Source organism: Sebastes umbrosus, chromosome 4 (genome assembly GCF_015220745.1).
Source record: "Sebastes umbrosus isolate fSebUmb1 chromosome 4, fSebUmb1.pri, whole genome shotgun sequence".
NCBI lineage: Eukaryota > Metazoa > Chordata > Actinopteri > Perciformes > Sebastidae > Sebastes > Sebastes umbrosus.
In genome coordinates, this window is record NC_051272.1 from 32,645,550 (window position 1) to 32,669,248 (window position 23,699).

Genomic DNA, 23,699 nt, shown 5'->3' on the forward strand with positions numbered 1-23,699 from the left:
TGCTGGATTTGAACGTGTTTGCTCTGTTGGTGTGTCATTCCTTAGATACACACCGGAAGACTCACACATATACACCGAAGGAATGCATGTCAATATACGCGCCTACAAACTCTCTTAAGGCTTCAGTAGGCAACCATTTTTTTGCATCATTGGGCAAAAATTCCATAATAACCTTTCAGCATATTGTAACTCAAGTGTTCTGAGAGAAAACTAGACTTCTGCACCTCCTCATGGCTCTGTTTTCAGGCTTTAAATTATCTAGCCTGTGACGGGAGACTTTGGCCAATCACAGGTCATTTCAGAGAGAGAGCGTTCCTATTGGCTGTGCTGCGGCTGGTGGGCGGTGCTTGGTATTTCCTCAACTGATCTCAACATGGCTGCCGGGTCACAAACTTTCTCATTTTACAGCTAAACAGTAAACTACAAGATGTTTCTGAAAACATCTGAGGAGAGAAATAGACATTACAGTAACAGAGGAACATGATTTTTTTCATATTTCCTGTCTCATGCTCTACTGCCAGGATATAGTGACCGTTTTATAAAAATAACTTTTTAAATCATCTTCGCTCCATTTCTACCCACTGCAGCTTTAACCATCTCGCGGGAGTTTCGCAACTTTGGGGTTACCTTCAAGACACAAGCATAAAAAAGCACATTTGCTGTCCCCACTATCTTCTCAGCAAATGTGTGTCAGTAAGTGGATGACAATTTGGTGTCCCATGACACGGTGTATTTTCATGGCGGACCAAGAATATGTAGTGCAGTCAGATCTAATCTTGTCACGAAAAATGAAACAAAGCTGCTTTTTTCTCTAAAATGCTGACATTTGTCATGTTTGTTATATAATTGTTTATTACAGTGGAAATCCATTTAGTAAACCAGCTTAACTTGGTTGAACGTTTCATTTCCACTTTAAAGGTGCTCAACATGAAATTCAGACACACCCTGGACTTCTAACCCCCAAAGGCACAACTAGAGCACACTGTCAACCATCATACCAAATTTGAAGTTCCGAAGTTAAATAGTTTCCGAGTTCTGCTCCGGAAACTAAAGTGTGACACGCGAACGGACAAAAGGACGGACACGCGGAGCGCTATATACCCCCGACTACGTTGTTGCGGGGATATAACAACCGTTTTAGGTGAAATTCGGAGAGCGAAGACCTCCGCCAAGGTGTGTGACTTTAAAAACAGATCACATCTCACAGCTGGTGGTACCGTGAGGTGGTCGTTTTATTATTAGCACAGTGTGTTTCCGTGTAATGTATCGGCGGATTTCTCTCTCATTCGGCAGCCTTGTTATGTCTGTATAACGTTACACTACGTTGTCTCTCAGTCTCATCCTGTCTCATCCCGTCAGTCTCTCAGTCACATCCCGCTTTTTTCTTTCTCACCGCGGACGGTCAGCAGCTCCCGCCGCACCTCGGATTCTCGCCACACATCCACACATGTATCTCTCTGTTCTCAGGAGGAGGAAGAAGGCGAGGTCATGCGTCATCAACGCGTCATCAGTCACACTGTGCATGTGTGGTCCTGTGGTCTTAATGCTCAGGCTGATCGGAAACCTTAAAAAAAATTCCTGAATCCGGAACATGATCCGGATCGCCACCAAAATCTAATGGATTGTTCATTGTGCTACACTCCACCCCTCCAAAAAAGTTCATTCAAATCCATTGCAAACTTTTGGAGTAATCCTGCTAACAGAAGGACAGACAAACAAACAAACAAACAAACCCACGCCAGTGAAAACATAACCTACGCCAAGGCCGAGGTAATAAAAATGATTATAGGCCTTGCCTATATTGCGATAGACACGATACTGAAAATTATTATTAATAATAATAATAATAATAATAATAATAAACGTTTTGACAATATATATCGTCATATTGCCCAGCCCCAACTTTAAGCTCACTGTTTTTACTTTTATGGCACATTTACTCTCTGCGCTCTAATCAACATTGTTTCCAGCAAGTGGCCAGCGGGTTTCGACTTAAAACCAACCTGCCCAGGACCACATCGCAGACTGAAAAAATGAAAAACTAGCTATCTATAAATGTCTACAATTGAAATGAGAACACATACCTGAGCTATGGCTAGTAACAGTAGAACACATGGCCATGAGGTAATTTGTATATTCATACACATGCATAACCACGTATAGTCCTATATACAGTATACCATACACACATGCTCTGTACACAAACCGTTCTCTATAACTGTGCATATGGTGAAAGCGACATCATTGACATCATACCACTCTTGGTTATGATATCCAGCCATCATCTGCAACCGCTTATCCTGTCACGGAGGGGCAGGTCTCCAGACTATCGCAGGGCTGACACAGACAGCCATTCACTCTCACATTCATTGTCAGAGTCAACAATGAACCTAACCTGCATGAAACCCCACACTTACACAGGGAGAACATGCAAACTCCACACAGAGAGTTTTGCATGTCCGGATTCGAACCTGTGACCCTCTTGCTATGAGGCACCAGTGCTAACCACTGCACCACCGTGCAGCCAAGTTATGATATGTATTTTTTTTTTCTTTTCTGTTGTTTTATTTAACTAAGCTTTCAATGGTTCCCCCCAGAGCAGCAGCACCAACAGCAGAACCCAGTATCCATGTTCACCATTAGGCTGTAATATATGAGAATAGCTATGATGGTGAATGCACTATACTGGTGAATGCACTACTACTACTTAATGAGTTAATTAGAGCCGGGTGAGCCGGTGCAGCCGGTGTGATCGACAGACAGGATCTCTCCTCCATCAAGCCGCCTGCTCACACACATCCTGAGCCCAGCAGATAGGCTGCCGGTAAAAAGCGGATTTCCCCTCTTCTATTTAACTGTGTCACACCACAGGCAGTCTAACATGTAGGCCGACCAACAACAACAAAAAAAGAGATTAGAAGAAAGTTGTACCTAAAGACTTACCTTACAAGTAGACTTGGGTTGTTTTCAGCTCTGCAAAGTAGTTTTCTATCTGCTCATGATTCGAAAGTGCTGAAGTGAAGCTGGAGAGGATGTAAGTGTTGACAACGAGGCCAGCCGCAAAACGGTCAGTTCCTCTAACTGTGTGTACAAGGAAGTAAAAGTTAACTTGCATTATAGGCTTAGCCTGCATGTTGTAAAAAAAAAAGAAAAGAAAAAAAGAGGACCGGAAGCAAGGACCGTATCTATGCAAACTATGCTGAGCAGGAGGCGTCTGACGGGAGGGCAGAAACTGTCAGGATGAACGCTCATATTACAACATGTTGAAATGAGCGTTATATGTGAAAGCCTCTCAGTCACAGTCTGGTGTCTTTGTGATGCTGAGTGCAGTTTGAGCACCATTCAGACAGAGCTGCGCCATCTTACAACGCAATCCATCAACATATGTTTGATGGTAAAAGTGCGGTCCGAGGACTCCTACTGGTCCATTAAAGTGGTCCAGAAGGTCCTTGACCTCGGGATGACTATGAATTGTTTCACTGACTTGAAGCAATCCCAGTTATACTTTAAAACAGTGAGAAGAAAAGATGGAAGATTTTTGCTCTGTTATCAGATGAAGTATTCACATCCTATAAGAACTACTTAAAGCTGCAGTGGGTAGAAATGGAGCAAATATTGTTAAAAATTTTATAAAACGGTCACTATATCCTGACAGTAGTGCATGAGACGGGTAATCTGTCCTCCGGTGTCCTCCGGTGCTCCTAACGGCATCTGCAAGATTTCACAGACCGGAGGAAAACAACCAATCAGAGCTGATCTGGAGTCTGCCATCCAGCTGCCGTCTATGAGAGCCGACTGTCAATCACTCACAAACTAGGACCAAAAGGTCAAACTAGGCAACGCTGATCAAATATGAATCAATATTCTGTTACTGTAATGACTATTTCTCTCTTCAAATGTTTTCAGAAACATCTTGTAGTGTACTGTTTAGCTGTAAAATGAGAAAGTTTGTGACCCGGCAGCCATGTTGAGATCTGTTGAGGAAATACCAAGCACCGCCCACCAGCCAGAGCACAGCCAATAGGAACGCTCTCTCTCTCTCTCTCTCTGAGTCTCCCGTCACGGGCTAGATGTTCTAAAGCCTGAAAACAGAGCCATGAGGAGGTGCAGAAGTCTAATTTTCTCTGAGAACACTTGATTTACAATATGCTGAAAGGTTATTATGGAATTTTTGCCCGGTGATGCCAAACATATTCTGCCTACTGCCACTTTAAGTAAAATAAGTACTACCACAGTTAAGAAAGAACCTACTCTATTACAATAAAAGTCATGCTTTCAAAACTTAAGTTCAAAAGCTGCATCAGCATAATGTAGCCTACTTAAAGTATCAAAAGTAAAAGTAGGTATTATGCTGCAGTATGATCCCTTTCGGAGTTAAAGGGACTGTTTGTAACTTCTTACACTTACACTCTTAGAAATCATTGCGGGTCGGTGTCCCATGCACGCTCGCGTGTGGCTACGCTTTTCATACACAAACTACACGGAAACACCAAAATCGCAAAGTTATATCTAGTGAAGCCTGTCTTGCAAAACAGTGTCAACTCTTCCTGCTTCGGCCTACCGACCACGGTCAGAAGACACAGGGGAGACTGTAGCTTTGGTCTCCAGGGCCGGAGTCTATGCTCCTCTGCCTGCTTGCCTTCACTCACACACCGCGCTCGTTCTCACTCGCTCTCTCGCTCCACATCTCACGTGCATGTGCACACACTCCACACTGCAGAAGAGTTAGTTTAGCTCTGAGAATATCTAGTGAATGTACAGTGGACGTTTGTGCAGAAATAAATGCTGCAGCTCCTCCAGATTAACAGAGGTTTCCCGTGTTGTTTCCTGCTGCTGAGTGAATAGACGGGGCTCCGGAGCGAGTAACGTTATCGGCTCCAACCCAAACTCCGGTGTCTCCCCTGTTCCTTCTGACCACGGCGGGGAGGCTGAAGCAGGAAAACACAGTATCAGCATCGATTCATGGAGAGACCTCCGTCTGGTCAGCTAACATTACTGCCAAGCAGGTGAAATATAGAGTGATATTGTAGTTTTAGCTGACGTGTGTCGCCTCACTGTTTTGATAAATGCTCATTTATGTCTATGTAACGCTGACTTTCGTTGACTTAACGGCCACAGGTGTCGTTGTTAACAAGCAATTTCTGAATCTTACATAGAGTCCCTTTTATATAAGGACTGATGGAGTAAAGTGAATAGAGCATTTTAATGTTGCAGCTGCTCATTTTACCATACTGTACACTACCGGGTAGTTTCATCAATAGTACAGTAGTAAGTATAGTAAGTACAATATTTCCCTCTGAAATATAGTTAACATGGGAAGTAAGTAGGAAATACTTAAGTAAAGTACAAGTACCTCACAATTGTACAGTACCTGGGAAAAAGAACTTAGTTACATTTCACCACTGTCATGAGAGTTGCTGGAGAATAGTGCTGTCCAAAATGAAACAAACATTATCAAATCTTTTAGGGGTTCATGGGTAAAAAAAAAAATCATAAAAAAAATGTAAATTAATTAATTGCAAATATATGAATGTGCTATGTAATGCATGACCTATTTGAATTAGTCTTCCATTGTTTCACTGCTTACAGTATGTCTCTTATTGTTAGCCTATAACAATAAGATAGTCATAGATATGTCATAGGCTTATTAAGAACTGCCCTAACCTGTATGAATGGTGCTGTACAAGTAAAGTTTGCATTGATTGATTGATATATTAAGAGATAGAGGGTGAGCATCCATACACTATGCAGTCAGTTGTTATAAAACAGCATTCTATCTAGCTGGGTTGGAATAAGTGCAATGAAGAGCATATAATGAGGTGATCCCGAGATCAAAATATATTCACATTTTCTGGGAATAAAATAATAAAATCATTTCCATACACAAATATAAAGACAAGTATAAACATTCTTTATGGAACCATGTCCGCCATACCACTGTGTGAATTACTGTAACATTACATAAGAGATTTGCATGTGGAACTTGCCTCAGTAATTTGCATGATAGCAGAACAGAAGAGGGGGAGGGGGGGATGAATACAGAGTTGCCTGTCTCAGTCTCTGAGCAGGTGGTTATACTGGTACAATTTAGAGGATTAGAGGTGTCAAAGTGGAGATCTGCTCATTTATGGTGATGCCAACATTTTACAGCTTGTCTGGCAAAGTCGGATATGATCAAATGAAGACACACTAACAGTTCACTCAACTGAGAAACACAAGTGAAAGTAGTAGTTGCAACCTCGAAGCTCCTCCTTAGTTTAATACAAGCAACACTGATAATGTATTCACTACACGCACACACACACAGAAAATCCTCCATCAACTTCAAACACTATACTCTATGACAATTGGAATTATTGTAATTGCAATAAGCATGTTTCAAACTCAAGACCAGATAGTTTGTGATCATTTGTCCTACTACTGTGCTACAGGTATTTGTAAATGCACTTTATAGTCCAAAGTTCCTTTTCTAATGGGGTTTGAGGACATAAACACCTAGCGGTGCCAGTGATGTTTTACACTGTTTTCAATTGGTCCGCAACCAGTTAAAGCTGCAGTAGGCGAGATTGGAGCAAATATGATTTAAAAAAAGTTATTTTTATAAAACGTAGTGCATGAGACAGGAAACCTGAAAAAAATCATGTTCCTCCGGTGTCCTCGGGTGCTCCTAATGGCATCTGCAGGATTTCACAGACCGGAGGAAAACAACCAGTCAGAGCTGATCTGAGGTCTGCCGTCCAGCTGCCGTCTATGAGAGCCGGCTGTCAATAACTTGTGAACTCCGATCAAACGGTCAAACTAGGCAGCGCTGATAAAATATGAATCAATATTCTGTTACTGTAATGCCTATTTCTCTCTTCAAATGTTTTCAGAAACATCTTGTAGTGTACTGTTTAGCTGTAAAATGAGAACGTTTGTGACCCGGCAGCCATGTTGAGACCAGTTGAGGAAATAACAAGCACCGCCCACCAGCCGGAGCACAGCCAATAGGAATGCTCGCTCTCTCTGAAATGACCTGTGATTGGTCAAAGTCTCCCGTCACAGGCTAGATGTTCTGAAGTCTGAAAACAGAGCCATGAGGAGGTGCAGAAGTCTAGTTTTCTCTCAGACCACTTGAATTACAATATGCTGAAAGGTTATTATGGAATTTTTGCCCAATGACGCCAAAAATATACTGCCGACTGAAGCTTTAAACTTACTGCTAAAAGCAAGATGCTAAACCATATTAAAAATATGGTGATATACTGAATCACCTCTGTACTTTATTAAAGCTAGAGTTGGTAACCTTCAAAAACATTGTTGTTATATTAGTTTGAAATTCTTCCATTATATCCCGACAGCAATCAATGAATCAAATGCTCTGACAAAAAAATATATTGGAAAAAACGGTCACTAAAACGTAGATCATTGGTGGGCTCAAGGTCATATTGACCTTTTTTTTCCCAGTAACTTTATTGTCCTGTTCGTGTCAGTCAAATCAGTGGCTATTCATTCGTTCTGAGTACAATTTAACTCACATTTTGTCAAATTCTTAAATCATTTTATCATTATATGACTTTGATAAAACAAGTGGGGTAAACTATAGCTAACTAACTGCGTAGTGTTACATTAATATATGTAATTTGAGGGACAAATTATTTAGAATCCCCAGTATTTGAATAAATAGTCAATCTCTCCTCTTGCAGTCGAGTCTAACTGCTCAGACGGTGAAGCAGCTAGATAGAGACTGACTAACAGCCCCGTTTCAGATTTTGTCTCCTAAACCAATAGGTTTTTTAATACTGTAGCAATAAAATAATCTGTTACACAGCAATTCACTATTAGACTTTTCTTAAAATGGGTTTAAGATGATCCTTACCTCCTTTGAACCCACACCTTCAGGATAATTCCATGTATTATTTTACTGTTTTACATAATTATTAATGGTGTGACTTACTGTCTTCAACCTAATACTTCAGTTAGTGGTTTCAATAGAGATAATGTGGATGCATTGCATTCTGGTTGACTGAGGCTGCTGCTGAAGAAGAAACTGCTTCCACTGCCTCTTTGATAGAATTTCCTGTGGTATCTATTAATTCAAAAAAGCTTGTCTCTATCAAACACCAGTGAAGCTTGGTGGAAGTAAGAGTGAACACACCCATGACACATTGGTCCCTGTCACACTGATTACGAAAGCTGACTTGAAGCCACATTAGTAGCTTTCAGCTTTCAGCAGTGTGTGAAAGGGATAGATTAGACTTTATGAACCACTTATTAGCTGCCTCAGACCTAGTTAGACCTTGTTAGCCTGGTTTATGTTGTGATGACATCTTCTCACAGACAAAACCAACTCTAACTGGTGATCGGTGTAAACATGAGAATGACTTTACTGTGGTGTCTTTAAATACGGAAGCCCTGAGAGGCAAGTGAGAAAAAAAAACATTCTGGTGATCCATTTTCTTTCTCCACGCACTCTAAACACAAGGTACATATATTGTGTGTTAGCAAGTTATGTAAATAGTTCTGGCTGAACACATGAATGCTTTTAGTCCTATTTAGACATGGGGTAGCGGTCTACACTGTACTTCAACCTCTTGTTGCCGAAATGAGTATTACAAAACTTACAAAAATTTTTTTTTCACCTGTTCTTAAGTCATAGACATAGGACAGAAAACTATTTAGATCAGACTTGTCCAGAATGTTTTTTTTTTCTCAGTTGCCTCTCAAGGCTTCCGTAATTAAAAGAAGCTGCAATTTTGTGTGTGAAAGTGTCCAAGCAGAATGAAAGGTAAAGTATATCAGATGATACCAGGTCAGTCAGTACCAGGTGGACTGGGAGCCTCAATAAGTTAAAATTGTTTTTGTCTCCCTGTTGCCCCTCACTACTCCTGGTCTTCCTCTGGCTCCCTGAGGCCCTGACTGTGTAGAGTCTTCCCTGCCATCTCCAACATGGCCTGGACCTCTGGATTCACATCCAGGATACTTTTCTTGCTCTTCCCCTCCTCGCCCTGAAACAAAAAAAAACATACAGAAATACCATTACATGGGTTTAATTCTTTGTATTCTAAAGGAAGCAGCTGGTATGTAAATGAGGTTCTATATTTGGGGTACAGTTAATTACATGCCTGATGTGCATCTGCCTGAATTCTTAAAGAAAATGGGTGGCCAGCTTTGTCATAATTCTACTGAATATGGATTACTAGAAAAAAAAAAGCATGAAAACATTACACCCATATCTACCATCTTTCATTCTCACATCTCTCCTCCAGCTCCTGTGAGCTCCTAATGTCTCCCCCAACAGCAGCAGCATTAGCACCTGCCTATTACTGTGACCTTTGTGGATGAACTCCAACACTGCTGTGAGTCTGCAGTGTAGGACAGTTAAAGACTGATTGTAGAAATATGTCAAGCAAGATTTCCTTGGAAAACACTATGAATCATCCGTGAGATTTGCAGGATAAATAAAGAATTGACCGAGTATTCTGATTGCCAAATTGTGAGCAAACCACAGAACCACAACGCCCCCAGTTTCCCCTCTTGCCTTGTTTCGTGTGTGCTATCAAATACAGGCAAAAAAGCAAGTACTCTGACCTCCTCTGGTTCTGGGGGTTTTCCGACCGCCCACACTTCCATTGAGTCCAGGGTGAAGTCCTCCTCTCCAGAGAGCTGAGGGCTGCCGTAGGTGGTGCACTTGGGCCGTGCACGGCTATGACCACGGCCAAAATCGCTGTCCAGCCACAGGCCAAAGTAGCCGTGTTGACCACCCATACCCTGATGAAGACCACAAAACATAAACATCCATCATAAAACACAAAGAATGAAGACAAATATTTTTTAATAAGAATAATCGTATCTATCACTGCAGTCTTTTATTGTTCTATCCTAAAGTGGGAACAATATTTCTGGAGCTCAACAACCAATATTTCGTGAAATGAAGTTTAAATGAACATGAGACCATTCTGATGCCAAAAATTTAGTCTTTGGGTGGAACAGTAACATTGATGCTCATGTTAACGTTGAAAATAATACCAACAGTAAGACCACATCAGAAGCGATTAACATTTTCTGAATGTTACCAACCCCTTTTAAAGCTGCATTAACCCTCTGAGACCCACAATAGGCCCGTTTTTGTCTATTTTAGGGAGGTACAGGGGGTCTTTAGGGGGAGATAGCAGGTCAACAGTAGATGTCACATAGAAGTGGTGTACATCATCTGAAAGATTAATTTGAGAAGCTGCTCAACACTTTGTCAAGTTGTTGTAGTCATAAATCTGAAATAAACATGCATGAATTAATCAATTAATTAATTAGATTTGGTGTTAAATTTAACCATTTTTTATCTATCGAGAATTAATAAAATTGACCAATAATCCTTCCAAAATACCACATTAAGACACCAAGAGCTTTTAGAACACCATAGAAAAAGCCATGCTGTGAAATGGTGACAAAGACTTTTGACATTTTGAGTTTTCTGCAAGAATTGCATTTATTGGCAATTGGATGTCGAGCACTTCTGTTGTGTAAACTGCTCAGAAACCCCCTTATTGTCAATCTAGCTAGAAAAGCCATCCATCCTCTGAATGCTCTAGGTCTCAGAGGCTGTGATTATCCTAGAGGTCACCACAGGTCACTTTATACAGTGAGGTCACATTTCCAAAAAATGGTCTCACTACAATGAAATGTCTCCTATGGGGACTAACATCATCACACATGAATACAGCTGGACTCATTGGATCCACAAGAGTCTCAGCTTTACTGTGATACCCAATTTATCATTCCAAGACTGTTTAGGGACCCCAATATGCAGAAATATTCAAACATAATTTTTAGAATAGGCGGAAATAACACATTTCTTTAATGGATTCCTTTTCTTGTTTTATATGATATCTGTAGCTTCACTCTAGGCCTAAACGTGAACCTGCTAGAGCCTCTGAAAGACAGTAAAGTCAGTCGGGATCGCAGGTCTCAGAGGGTTAATTGATTTTCCAACCATTGTCTCCAACAACTAACTGTTGTTGTGCTGGGCAGGTAGCATACATTACATTAGGTTTATCAGAGCTTTTTCACTGAAAACAGCTCTTGGGTGATAATTATTTGCAAGTTTGTCACTATAATCGACCACTATAACATGATACATAAATATTTGATCCATTGTTAATAAATATTGATTAGTTGGGCCCTGTTTGTTTACTGGCTATTAGGGCTGTTGTTCTACCAATGTGACAAACATTTGCTTTGGTGGATTGGTGTAAATTATACAATAACCTCTATAAACAGATATCTGCGTATGAATGCCGACTTTGTAGGCAACTGGACAAGATTTTGTATTTTCTGGTTTCCGTTTGTAGTCCTTTTGTAGTCCGAGTAGTATTGACAAATTACGTTAGAGTTGGCTTTGGTTGCGTGCAGGTAAACAGTCCCTGTGGAGAGCAAAAGACACATAGACCGAAATGCAACCCATTGGCTATTGTCTCACAACAATTTAACCTTTTATTAGCTTTCTTTTTTAAAAATGTATCTGAATTCATATGCACATATCTGTTTATAGAGATTAGCCAACTCCAACTCCATTCTCGCGTTTCAAGTTGATAATCGCACCGTAAACAATGAGCGGCGTACCGAAGAGAAAGTCTTGGTCCCGGATATACGTTATACAGATATCCGCTGGTTACAACGGAAACCCTGAAATATTGTTGCCTCCAGAGGCTAAATCGTCGTCAGACTGATAGCCAATGGGTTCTGAGATTGGTTGTACAATAAATACTGTATGTCAAAAATAACACTGTATTGTATCCATAACATGAAAGGTCAGAGGATTGGTTGACCACTAGTTACGCAGTTTTAATAAAGGTTTTTGTCTCCTCAATCAGAAAACTTGTATAATGATGTTACTCTATCACACAATATCTGAAAAACAATATTCACATGCTAAATTAAGTGAATTACATTTTAAGCTCCATGTGATAATTACAGGCCATGAACCCTCTGCTACACTAGTGCGGTCTCACCAGTCCGTTGGGCATGGTCTGCTGATTCTGGTTGAGGTACATGAAGTGCTGGTTGTATCCTGTTGCTGTATAAACCCTCAGTCTGGGGAACACAGTGAACAGGATGCATCTGGAGTCACCTGCACACACACATACCGTATATACAAATTATTAAGATCTGAGAGAAAAGTCAAGTGACAGCCCCACAGTATTTAAACAATTAGTATTACTTCCTCAATGTGTCCTTTTATCAGTGCTTTATATCAGTCCTGATCTGAGGTAAGGTCCACGCCAACATGATAGTACTGTTTCTACACAACCGGGATGGATTTACAAGACTAAATTCACTGTTATGTATCAGCGACATCACACTTCACTCCTGCGTGGATGAGTTCTACGAAGCTTGAAAGTTATTTGCACAAATCACTTCTGTTCTTTATTCAGCAGTATTAAACAGTTTCTTAGACCAAGGTCTTGATACCTGAAGCAGTGATTCCCCAAGTGGGTACCGCAGCACCCTCGGGTGCCTTAAAGTTCTAGTGCACTGAGAATGTACACACTGGCTTACTGATGCACCTAAAAACTAATCAATTATTTACACAAAAAATATATGCTGTGAAAAATTACCTATCCACCTTATTCTCGGGGGCTTTACTGTAGAAATGATGATGGGCGTAACTTCCGGTGAGGTAGCGGAAGTAGCAGTAAGCTAGTCAGTCCCATAGGCTCACCATAGTGGCTAACCGCCAACGGCGCTTCTTTTGAAAAGTAATTTGCCCTCAATTTAGCAAATCCTGCTTTATTTTTAAAAGATATTTAACTAACGATAAATCTGCATTTTCTAAAATGTCCTTGCGGAGCTCTGGTACTTGTTGCGCTGTTGGCGGCTGTACTAACAACCAGACAAAGCTAAATCTGTGTCTGAAACAACAGTGTGTTGAACATGCACCCAAAACAAAAAGTGATTGTTCTTGTGACCAACGGTACAGTTTCCATCGCCGACCTACAGACGAGGAATCCAGAAGAATGTGGCTGAGAAACCTAAACTTGAAGAGACCATAAACCCTCGTTATGTGTGCTCATTTCATTTAGGCTACAAAAAGCCAACGGAGGAAAACCCCTAACCTACTTTGTGGTTGGGCTACGAAAGACCAGCGGAGAAGAGACGTCAGGTCCTTAAAAGGACTGACAGCAGTGCCAGGAGAACATCAGCTATGATTTCATGTGTAGGGAGGACACAGCATTGTAGCGTTGGTTTAATGACAGCCAGTTACTTTCACTATTTTCTGTACAGTTTAAAATGTAAGGCAGTTTATGTAGCAACGGAGTCAATAAAGTAGCTAAATATGCTAGTGTAGGTTATCTGAGGCCACTTCTTCAGGTCGTCCTTCCATCCCTCCATAGTAGAAGGCAGAGCTATGATCACATTATCCTGTTTGAGCTGTAATAGGTGGTGTTCACACATGTTTTACTAGATTTTTAATACAATCGCTCTAGGAGTTTCGATTAGCGTACCGTTACCACGGAGAACGCCGGTTCCGGTTCAGTGACACGACACGCCGGAAGTTGCGCCCATAATTCGCGCAAGGCATCATGGGAGCTAGGAATAAGGTGTATAGGAAAAATACGATGATGCAATGACACTTCAAGTCAAACTTTTATGAAGTTTGGAGGTTTTTCTTAATCCTCAGGCTAAATCATGTCATGTCAACATAGTGGCAAACATGGTAAGTGCAGCACTGTTTTAGCATTTGTATGATCCGTAAAGTAAATTTAAGTTTAATCTTTAGCTTTGCGTGACTTTCAATTCACCAAAATACTGAGTAATAATTACTTAAAAGTTAAAATATGATGGTGCCCTTTTAGTTGCTAATATACAATGCTCAAGCCATCACTGGTTATCTGTTGTATAACCATAGCTTATGTTGAGGGAAGCTCATCCTAGCGTTTGTTATCAGTTCTATCAATTCTGACAATAATTTGAGATACATAGTCATATTTAGTATCTAGCATAGTATTCCAAATGCTTAACTGTGTAGCATTTGCACACTTACTAAGATGAGAGAGCAAGTCATGTAGGCTTATGTTGTTGTTCTCTATAAAATTGTTGAAGGCAGCTGATGAACTAGAGATGGTATTCATCTAATAGCAAATTACATCGAAGTCATACAGCATGAAAGTGTTGTGTGATCAGACGGAGCTAGTCTCTTCTCTCACCCTGGAACTGAGGTTTGACCTCCCAGGCGTGGGAGGCGAAGCCCCCAAAAACGTGCCCCTTTGTGTCTTTGACGAGCAGCAGGGTGGGCCCACACTTCGTCAGGCCGGTCACCATCCTGGTGAAGCTCTCCCCATGCAGCCGTGTGGAAAACACAAGTCTCCAGGGGGCGTTGTAGCTGTCTGGCAACTGGAGAGATTAACAAAGAGTTGTGAAACGACAGTGTGTAAAAATGTACGAAAATATCACTCAACACAGGCTTATTGTATTTATTTAAAGCTACTACAAGAAGTTTTTAACTGGTTATGAAACAGTCTCAATTTAATATTGATGCCTCTATATGAATAAATTGGATAGGAAAGCTGAGACTCTTGTGGATCCAATGAGTCCAATTGTATTAATGTGTGATGATGTTAGTCCCCATAGTAGCTATTTCACATAGTGACTTTTTTTACTCAGATTTTGTGGTGTGTCTTTAAACTATGACAGTTTTCCGCACCATATCGCCTTGCTTACAGTATCGCAATATATGACAATACATTGAATCGTTACCCCTGTATCACGATACCTATCGTATCGCCAGATTCTTACCAACACACAGCCCTACCAGTGACTCTAAACTTTCTGACTTTGCCTACTGAAGGTAACAGTGGAAGGCTTACCGGTCTTAGCAAGAATGACTCGTAGTTGAACTTTGTCAAACTTTGCCTGTGGCATTATTGTGAAATACAGTACAGTGACAAGTGGTTCCTTTTATTAATGTAAAAACAAATGCCGGAAATGTTAGGCATGGGCCTTTGTTTTATTTTAAGGAATGTACCAATTCTAGATTTGACTGAAGGAAACCATGAGGGCTAATTTGTTTGCCAGGAGGTTGCAAAGTGAGAAGAGGTCAAAGCTATGACTAACAGTAGAACTCATTTACCATCTGATAATAATGGTGTGAGTGTCACAGATGAAATTAAGTCATGGGAGAAACATATATAAATATACAAATCTATTATGACTATGATTAATAATGTGCAAAGCAGAAGTTTTACTGTTAATGACGTCACTGTGGGCACGATAGTGACGTCTGATGAATTGTCTGAAATTACAATAAAACTAGATGACAATAAGGTAGGTGGAACAAACCACATTACTGATACACAATATGATGGAAAAACCTGTTCCTCCTCTTACCACTTGATTTACTGGGTTTCTAGTTCATGCCGCTCTAAATGACTCAATGCTCTCAGTGCTGTTAGTTCCTGTTATAGAAATAGAACGGGTCAAATTTATGGTAGTGGTAACTATAAGACTATAACTCTGCTTGTGTCCGGTCCAAGGCGTTGGAAAGAATTCTGACAGACAGACAGGTTCTGAAATGATATTACATTTGGCTGCATTAGACATTTTGCACAACTAGCACTCACGCAATACCCAAGTGGATCTGAGAAGACCTGTGATCGGGCAGCGCTGATCATGGTGGAAGGTTCCAACATTTCCCGGTTCTGCATGGGTCCCAGCTTTCAAATAATAGACGGGTTCAGTTTGGTTTCCGGGTAGTACATTTCTTTTTGGGTTCGGGCACAAATTTATGGTCCCGTGATGACCTCTAACCATCAGCTGATAAGAATCGGTATACGTCCCCAAATAATGTAAATTGAACACCATTTTCACCCCAAATAATTTAAACTGAAGCTTTGGGACAATTCTCCAATTGGTTTAACTTCATTAAAAAATCAATTGCACTGTGGTTTTAGAACGCTCACCAAAAATTTGCTTTAAACCACGAACAGAAAATTTTGGTCAGAATGATGCCAAATACATTTGTATTCTAACCTGTGGTGCCAGAAACATGAGGGTGGGAAGGTCCAGCAGCAGACACCTCAGCTCTTTCCAGGGCGTCTCCCTGCAGGGGGGCAGCAGGGTGGGGGCAGGCCGGCCACTCAGGGACACATTTAGGCCCTCAGCTACCAGCATCTCCAGGTACAACGACACCTGGGAAGTCCTGAAGATCCAGTCCTCCAGAGAGGAGACATCATAACCTCCCTGATCTGAGGAGAGGAGAGGAGAGGACAAGAAACAACATAACCTCCCTGATCTGAGGAGAGGAGAGGAGAGGAGAGGAGAGGACAAGAAACAACATAACCTCCCTGATCTGAGGAGAGGAGAGGAGAGGAGAGGAGAGGAGAGAAGAGGAGAGGACAAGACAAGAAACAACATAACCTCCCTGATCTGAGGAGAGGAGTTGAGTCAAGCCGAGTCGCACTTCCTTAAAGGTGCTCTCTGGAATATCCAGAGCATTAATATAGCAGCAACCAACTATTTGCTATGTAAAGAGATAGAGGAGTAATGTCTACCTGAGCAAAGAAGGAAGTCTCTCTCCCTCTGTGTGTGTGTGTATTGTAATAAGAGCTTCACTGTGTTTTGTTGACATAGCTTGGCCGGCCGCACGTGCCTTTTAGTGCATGTTTGTGCATGTGAGCGTGCCTAACTGGCTAGCTCACGGCCGCTACTCTGTACTGCTCTCATATGACAGTTACAGCTGATAACGCCGTCCTGACCGACGGCATCGATGTGCGGAAGCGGAGCACCCACCCTTCGGTTCCCCCTCAGGTTAACACTGTTAGCTCTGTCAGCATTGTTGCCGTTGTTTTCACTGTTAGCAGCGTTAGCTATGAGCCGCCGGCTCAGCCATCTCCATGATGAGAGCCGTGCGGAGGCAATAGAAATGCTCCCAATCCTGCATTTAGCACCTTTAAAGGAATTCTTCAACCCCAACATGATAATTTCTATATCAACTGCTCACTGCGTGTTACCTTGTATTCTTTAAGAAAACTTTGTTTCCTCACATGCCTCCACAGAGAATGGATAATCCGAAAACGGAGTAAATCCTTGATGAATTGAAGTAAATGGGCAACAGCAAAACCGTCACCATGGAGGCATGCGACAAAAACTTTTTCTTCAAGAATTCAATATAACACACGATGAGTAATTTATATACAAATGGTCATTTTGTGGGTGAAGTATGGCTTTAATATGTTCAAAAATCTTCAAATCACCCATTTACCTGAGGGTTTGAGTTCAGAACATATCTGCTCTGCCAGGAGTTTGACACCCAGGGAGCCATCACCCATTTTCTCTGGCTTCCAGGCCTGCAGGCGCCCTCTGTGGACCACAATCTGAACTACAGCAGAAATCAGGTCCTGGAGGAACTATGGACAAAGAGAAAAGGGCCAGAGTAAGGCGTCAGTAGGGAGTAATGGAGGTAGCAAAGTGAGAAGAGATGGTTGTGACAAAAGATAAAACTAAAGAAGACGAGAAATACTAAAGAAATTGACACATTATGTCCTATTTAATTGTACCCTCTACTCACCTCTACTACCTGCTCACATGTGACAACCGTTGCTGCCTCTGAGCCACGCTGGGACATTGCCATGACGAGAGGAGCCCGCTCTTCTGCAGTGCCTCGCAGGGTGTCTGCTAGGAAGATGACCAATTGCTCTCGACTCACTCCAGAGGCAGCAGAGGAGCTGGTCTTCCCAGAAGCTGTGGGTGCTGCCAGTCCAGGGTCGATACTACACATGCACTGGTAGACCCTCCTCACCATGGAGTCTGGTGCCAGGCTGCCCATTGAGGACTGGGACAGACAAAAGGAGGGGTTGATTATACACTTGCAACACACTGGCAGAAACTACCTTTCCCTGACAAATATAGTCAAAGAAACACAGCATATTTCTGAGTGCGTACACCTACTTTAGGTATAAGAATTATACAGTCTATTTACTGCTTTAACAATCCCACCTGCAGCATCTCAAGCGTTAGAGTCTTCCCTACTGGTGTTTTCCCCGGGGGTCCTGAAGGGTCCCCAGTACCTCCCTGGAGCCTGTCAAAGACCCCCTCAACCACAGGCCGCTCCTCGGGGCGGAAGCGGGCCAGCCGCTTCTGCACCACCACACTCTCTGTGTTACCCATGGTGCTCTACAATCCAACACAAAGAACAGCAGAACACACACAGCAGTGTCATTATATTAACATACAATTAAAAAAATTCACCCAAAAACAGATTGCATATTGTGCAATATTGATTTCATTATAGTCATATATGGTATTTGTATATATCAAAACACCATCTAGCTGGCTACTTATAATGGAAACCACATTGTCAGGACTTAGAGAAATGATATAATGAATCAGTTTTTGAGTTTGACACTCAATTAACGACTGACTTTGTAGCCTCAGAGATGTCTGACATATTCCAATAATAGTTTGTTGTTATCAATCAGTTGTAAAATGTGACCACATAATAATAATAATAATACATTTTATTTATATAGCGATTTTCGAGAAACTCAAAGACACATTACATGGCTGCTGTTGTCCTGCCTTATCTCTGGGGAGGAGGAGGACAAAGGAGGACGGTCTGCAGGACAGATAATAATACACACAGTGCACATTCATAGACTAAGCTACTGGAGTTACCCTGCACTATACTCATTTTGAACAGTCTCTTCTGCACTATATTCACTTTTTTAATAGTCGTGTATCACAGCTGTTCCCTGATGATATTATGAATCAGTTTTTGAGTTTGACACCTAATTAACGACCTACTTTGTAGCCTCAGAGAAGTCTGACATATTCCAATAATAAGTTGTTGTTATCAATCAGTTGTAAAATGTGACAACATAATAATAATAATAATAATACATTTTATTTATATAGCGATTTTCAAGAAACTCAAAGACACTTTACACAGGTAAATATCCCGGCAAAATCATCATGGCTGCTGTTGTCCTGTCTTACTGAGTTGATGAATGATTCAGTATCCAGGGCAGTGGTTTCCAAAACTTTTTCGCATATGGCCCCTTAAAATTTGGCCCTTATTACATGTTATTGCCTTATTGTCCTCCAATGGTTTAATTTTTTTTTTCACAAGAAAAACATATTTAATTAATTAGTCTTTTCCCCATAATTTTGTGTGACAAACCCTCAGAAGTGTCTTGTGACCCCCTGGAGGGTCCCAACCCCCAGATTAGGAACCAATGGAAACAGTAAACATCTAGTGATGATTTACCTCACCTCTATTCTAGGGCTGACCCATAACCTAAATACTGTATGAATCATTTTCAAATAAAGCAATAAAATGTATCATAAAACTTCATCTCAGCCATCCGAATTCAATTGAAGTAAAATAACCACTTTGATATGGTAACGTTAGTCCTGTTACAGCTATGAGTACAACAAATACAACACTATGATGTTGCATAGTATGTCTTTAGTTGCTGCTCACTACGTGTTGATAAAGCTCTTTAGTATTGTTCTACAGGATGTTACATTTAAAGGCAGTAGGCTATGTAATGATAGCCAGCCAGTTGTCTCCATGGTTCAACAACACTAACTCCTCATGTTGGACCTTGATTGATGAGTACAGTTCACTAAAACACAGCTTTAACATTACTGCCCTTCTATCCCCTACACACAAAAAGCTAGCCAAACACTGTGGTTGTAATGACAACATAACGTGCATGATGTTCTCAAAGCTAAACAGCTTCATAATGAACCCTGAATGTGTCGCTAACCTTTTAAAGAACAGCAGCTAAGCTCTCCATCCTGCACACAGTGGCAACAACACTGTAAACTTCCGGGTGCTGTTAGTGACGACATTTACTGTAGCCAATCAAATGAGCCAAATGTTCACCTGCTTCATGTGATTGGTCCATGATGTCAGGAGGCGGGGAGAATGGACTTGTTATTTAGTGAGGGCTATGTTCATTAACACACTGGGTCTGTTTTGTTTTGGCACAACTGTTTGTAAAATTGAATGCTATGAAATTAAAAAAAAAACGTCTCTATTGCTGTATTCAACCACAAAGTGCAGTTACACTGTTACCTCAAAAAAATGAAATAACATTTAGAAAATCATTTATTTAATAGTAAAAGGGGAAAAGAAATAATTTTATTACATTATTTTAAAAAAGCATGACTCATACTGTAGGGAAGTGTTAGTGATTACTCCTGCATTTATTATCCATCTTTTAGTCACCAATATATTTCTAATAAATATTAAATCCAAACAAATTATGAGTTTAGGACTGACGACATCACTGATGTTCCCTTATCCAATTTTATCCCATAATTTATTTCACATGCAAACACACATGATATGCCTAGAACCACATGTAAGCCTACACAAAAACCTAGTAATTTACAGTAACATGAGAAGGAACTGTAATTTCAGTCCTGTCCCATCTTTCACCAGTAGAGTCTGCACAGGAGTAACCAGAAGGCAGACAGAGGCCTTTGCGGAAACAGCAGGCAGTTGAAAAGCGCCTTTTAAGGGCATGAGATTTACTATGTGAGTGCACTGAGCTGGGTGTGTTGCATTATAATGAGGTCTTGTAGGACATTGGATGCACCCACGTCGACACAGCTGAATGTGAAGGTGACGTGCAGCCATCTGCCCACGCCAAGTAAACAGACAGGATATGATGAATCAGTGTGTGCAGCATAAGATAAACCACAGAGCTGGAGAATCATTTCTGAACATAAGTCTTCTGGAATGCATTTACTGTACAAACAAGTTACAAAGTTGATAACTGGGTCATAATTGTGTTTGACCTGGCCCCTTTTGAATTTAGCAGTGACGGTAGCTAGATTGCTAGTTTTTTTTACCCCCCTGCCTAAAGTAACCTACATAACCTACCTACCTAATGTCCTACATAGAGTGAGCCAAATGCATTATATTTGTCATCGCTGAATCACCAACATTAAAAAGTTTTTCCCGTCTTCCTACTGTATGTATGATAACCATGTTGATACTATCTGTTGGTGTCTACATACAGGATAAAGGATAATAATAAAAACCTTTGTGCTGATGCTATTCAGTACAACCAAAATCTGTAAGATTCCAAAAGATCAACGTGATGCAAGATGTGCAATGTCCAGGTTGTTTTATTTTGGGTAGATTTTAACAGAAGTTTGTCTTTTTATATACAAAGTGAGGTGTATATTTTGAAAAGACACATCATTTTAACGTAACAATTTGATTATACAAAATCAGTTGATGGAGAGAGATACAAAATAAGACACTTAAAGCTGGGGTAGGCAGTTTATGTTTGGCGTAACCCAATTTTCACTGGGTTAAAATTCCATAATAACCTTTCAGCATATTGTAATTCAAGTGGTACCCCAGCGTAGGCAGTTTTCTGGAAGAAAACAGAACAACAACAACAACCAAAAATTGCACGGCCCGGGTAACTTTTGGAGTCTGATATCATATTTTTATGAATAAAAGCCTGAATTGTATCTGGGTTTTATCAAACAATATTGGTCACCGTCACCCACTGACTGCTTCAATGCAATTTGACATTTACCTATCACGTGCATTGTTTATCAGCAATATTATTGCATAAACTTGTTCTGTATCCACCTTATTCTCGGGGGCGTTACTATATAAATGATGATGGGCGTAACTTCCGGTGAGGTAGCGTAAGTAGCAGATAGTGCCATAGGCTAACCATAGTGGCTAATGTAATGGCAATTTTCATATCTGCAGTTTAACACTGTACCTTTAGATAATCTCAAGGCCTCACATGTTCAACTTCATCACCATAATACAGTGACCTGACATTTTAGTTCTCTGTAACTGCAAACAACAGATTGCTGAAATACTTGTTATGTCTTGTGATGCTCTGTTGTCTGCTGTGTGCTGACGCATTGATACACTTTCTATCCTTCTCTTCCTTTCTTCTTTGCACTTATCTTCATGTTATGCTTTAAATGTATAAATACTGACTACTCTTTGTATTCGGGGCTCACTTGCCACAGTCCACAACAGGTGGCTGTGCTCGTGAGTCCATCTGCAGTCCATCTGCAGATGTTTTAGTTATTAATGTATGCCTTTTTATTAAATTCACTGAAAGACAAGTTGTTACGTTGGTTTGTGTCTTGTTTTAACAGAAACTGCCACCACACTAACCATAGTGGCTAACCACCAACGGTGCTTATTTTGAAAAGTAATTTGCCTTCATGTTAGCAAATCCTGCTTTATTTTTTTAACAGATTTTTACCTAACATTAAATTTGCATTTGAGCTGTGGTACTTCTTGTGCTGTTCATAGCTGTACTAACAACCAGTCAAAGCTAAATTTGTGGCTTCAACAATAGTATGTTGAACATGCACCCAAAACAGAAAGGGATTGTTGTGACCAACGGTACAGTTTCCATCACCTACCATTGTAGCGTCTGTTTAATGACAGCCAGTTACTTTTACTATTTTCTGTACAGTTTAAAATGTAAGGCAGTTTATGGCACGGAGTGCAGGGCAGCATTAGACTACAAATAGTTTAAGTATTGTTATCTGTGTGTAGAAAACAAGGAAACCTTGTTAATGTGGAAGTACTGATCTGCCTCAGAGCTTTTCAGATTGTTCATCCCTTCACCGTCTGTAGCAACGGAGTCAATAACATAGCTAAATATGCTAGTGTACGTTATCTGAGGCCACTTCTTCAGGTCGTCCTCCCATCCCTCCATAGTAGAGGGCAGAGCTATGATCACATTATCCTGATTGTGGTGTAATAGGTGGTGTTCACACATATTTTACTAGATTTTTTAATACAATCACTCTAGGAGAGACGATTAGTGTACCGGAAAACGCCGGTTCCGGTTCAGTGACACGACGCGCCAGAAGTTGCGCACATAGTTCACGCAAGGCATCATTGGGGCTAGGAATAAGGTGTATAGAGAGTGCGTGTGTACGTGCGGCGTTGTCCGTAGCACTGAAATGGAGCGAAGGAGATTAATAGACAGACAGACCGCAATTTCTTAGTTTGGTTTAGCCTGCTTGCTTTTCATGGTTGTAAAGAGAGAGAGAGAGAAAACACTGTCACCAAAACACTACACAGCAGCGTGTAACACTATGAGACAAGGTTTTACAATTCAGATAAACTAGGTGAATTTTTTGCCCTCTGCATTGGCACCCTGCTGCGTCAGTTGAATGGGCTCATTCAGGTGAATGACGGTGAGTCAACGGTTGAAAAACCTGTGGGTGTAATCAGACCAATTTACAGTTTAGACCAGTCTCTATCGAGCTCCTTCTCTTTGCTCTTTTCATTGTCTCTTACTTTGTTTCTTCATCAAGCAGGTACAGACAAAACCAGGCGCTACACATGGTTCAGTGATATATGAATGTGTACATGCACACGTTCCAATAAAAGAGAGACTTGGCTTGATTACTATGAACTGAGCTGTGTGCATGCTTCTATAGTGATTCAGCTGTCAGCAAGCTGAGACTTGAGAAGTGAGCCATGTTAGTTCTTCTTTTCTCTTCCCTTTCCCCACCTCTCAGTTGCATCCCTATATGGTAAAAGTCTCACTGCTGAATGACTGCACAGGAAATCCATCATTTGAATACCAAGTTCAAAAAAAGAAGAGAAAAAAAAAGTCACACATCACACATCCACTTTGACAGACTGAAATTGTCACCCAACTTCAAAGTGTTTGTGTATATCCATTTCAAGAAATTCTAATCTGCGC

The 23,699-nt window shown here is 40.9% G+C and overlaps 2 protein-coding genes across 3 annotated transcripts in view; both read right to left on the reverse strand.

Moving 5' to 3' along the window:
- The window catches only part of plcg2 (phospholipase C, gamma 2), a 37,114-nt gene extending 34,007 nt beyond the window's left edge, over positions 1 to 3,107 (reverse strand). For both annotated transcript variants that reach the window (XM_037768045.1, XM_037768046.1), the window contains exon 1: positions 2,944 to 3,107. The gene's annotated coding sequence lies outside the window, so the exon portion shown is untranslated. The remainder of the gene's footprint in view (positions 1 to 2,943) is intronic.
- Positions 3,108 to 7,404: 4,297 nt separating this feature from the next.
- meak7 (MTOR associated protein, eak-7 homolog) lies at positions 7,405 to 19,838 on the reverse strand. The gene is made up of 9 exons (XM_037768458.1): positions 19,746 to 19,838; positions 17,971 to 18,147; positions 17,543 to 17,806; positions 17,237 to 17,381; positions 16,006 to 16,220; positions 14,184 to 14,370; positions 11,988 to 12,106; positions 9,571 to 9,750; positions 7,405 to 8,987 (listed from the first exon to the last, which is right to left on the reverse strand). Exons 2-9 carry the CDS (start codon positions 18,139 to 18,141, stop codon positions 8,862 to 8,864), a joined length of 1,407 nt encoding a protein of 468 aa, XP_037624386.1. The 5' UTR covers positions 18,142 to 18,147; positions 19,746 to 19,838; the 3' UTR covers positions 7,405 to 8,861.
- Positions 19,839 to 23,699: the final 3,861 nt, after the last annotated feature.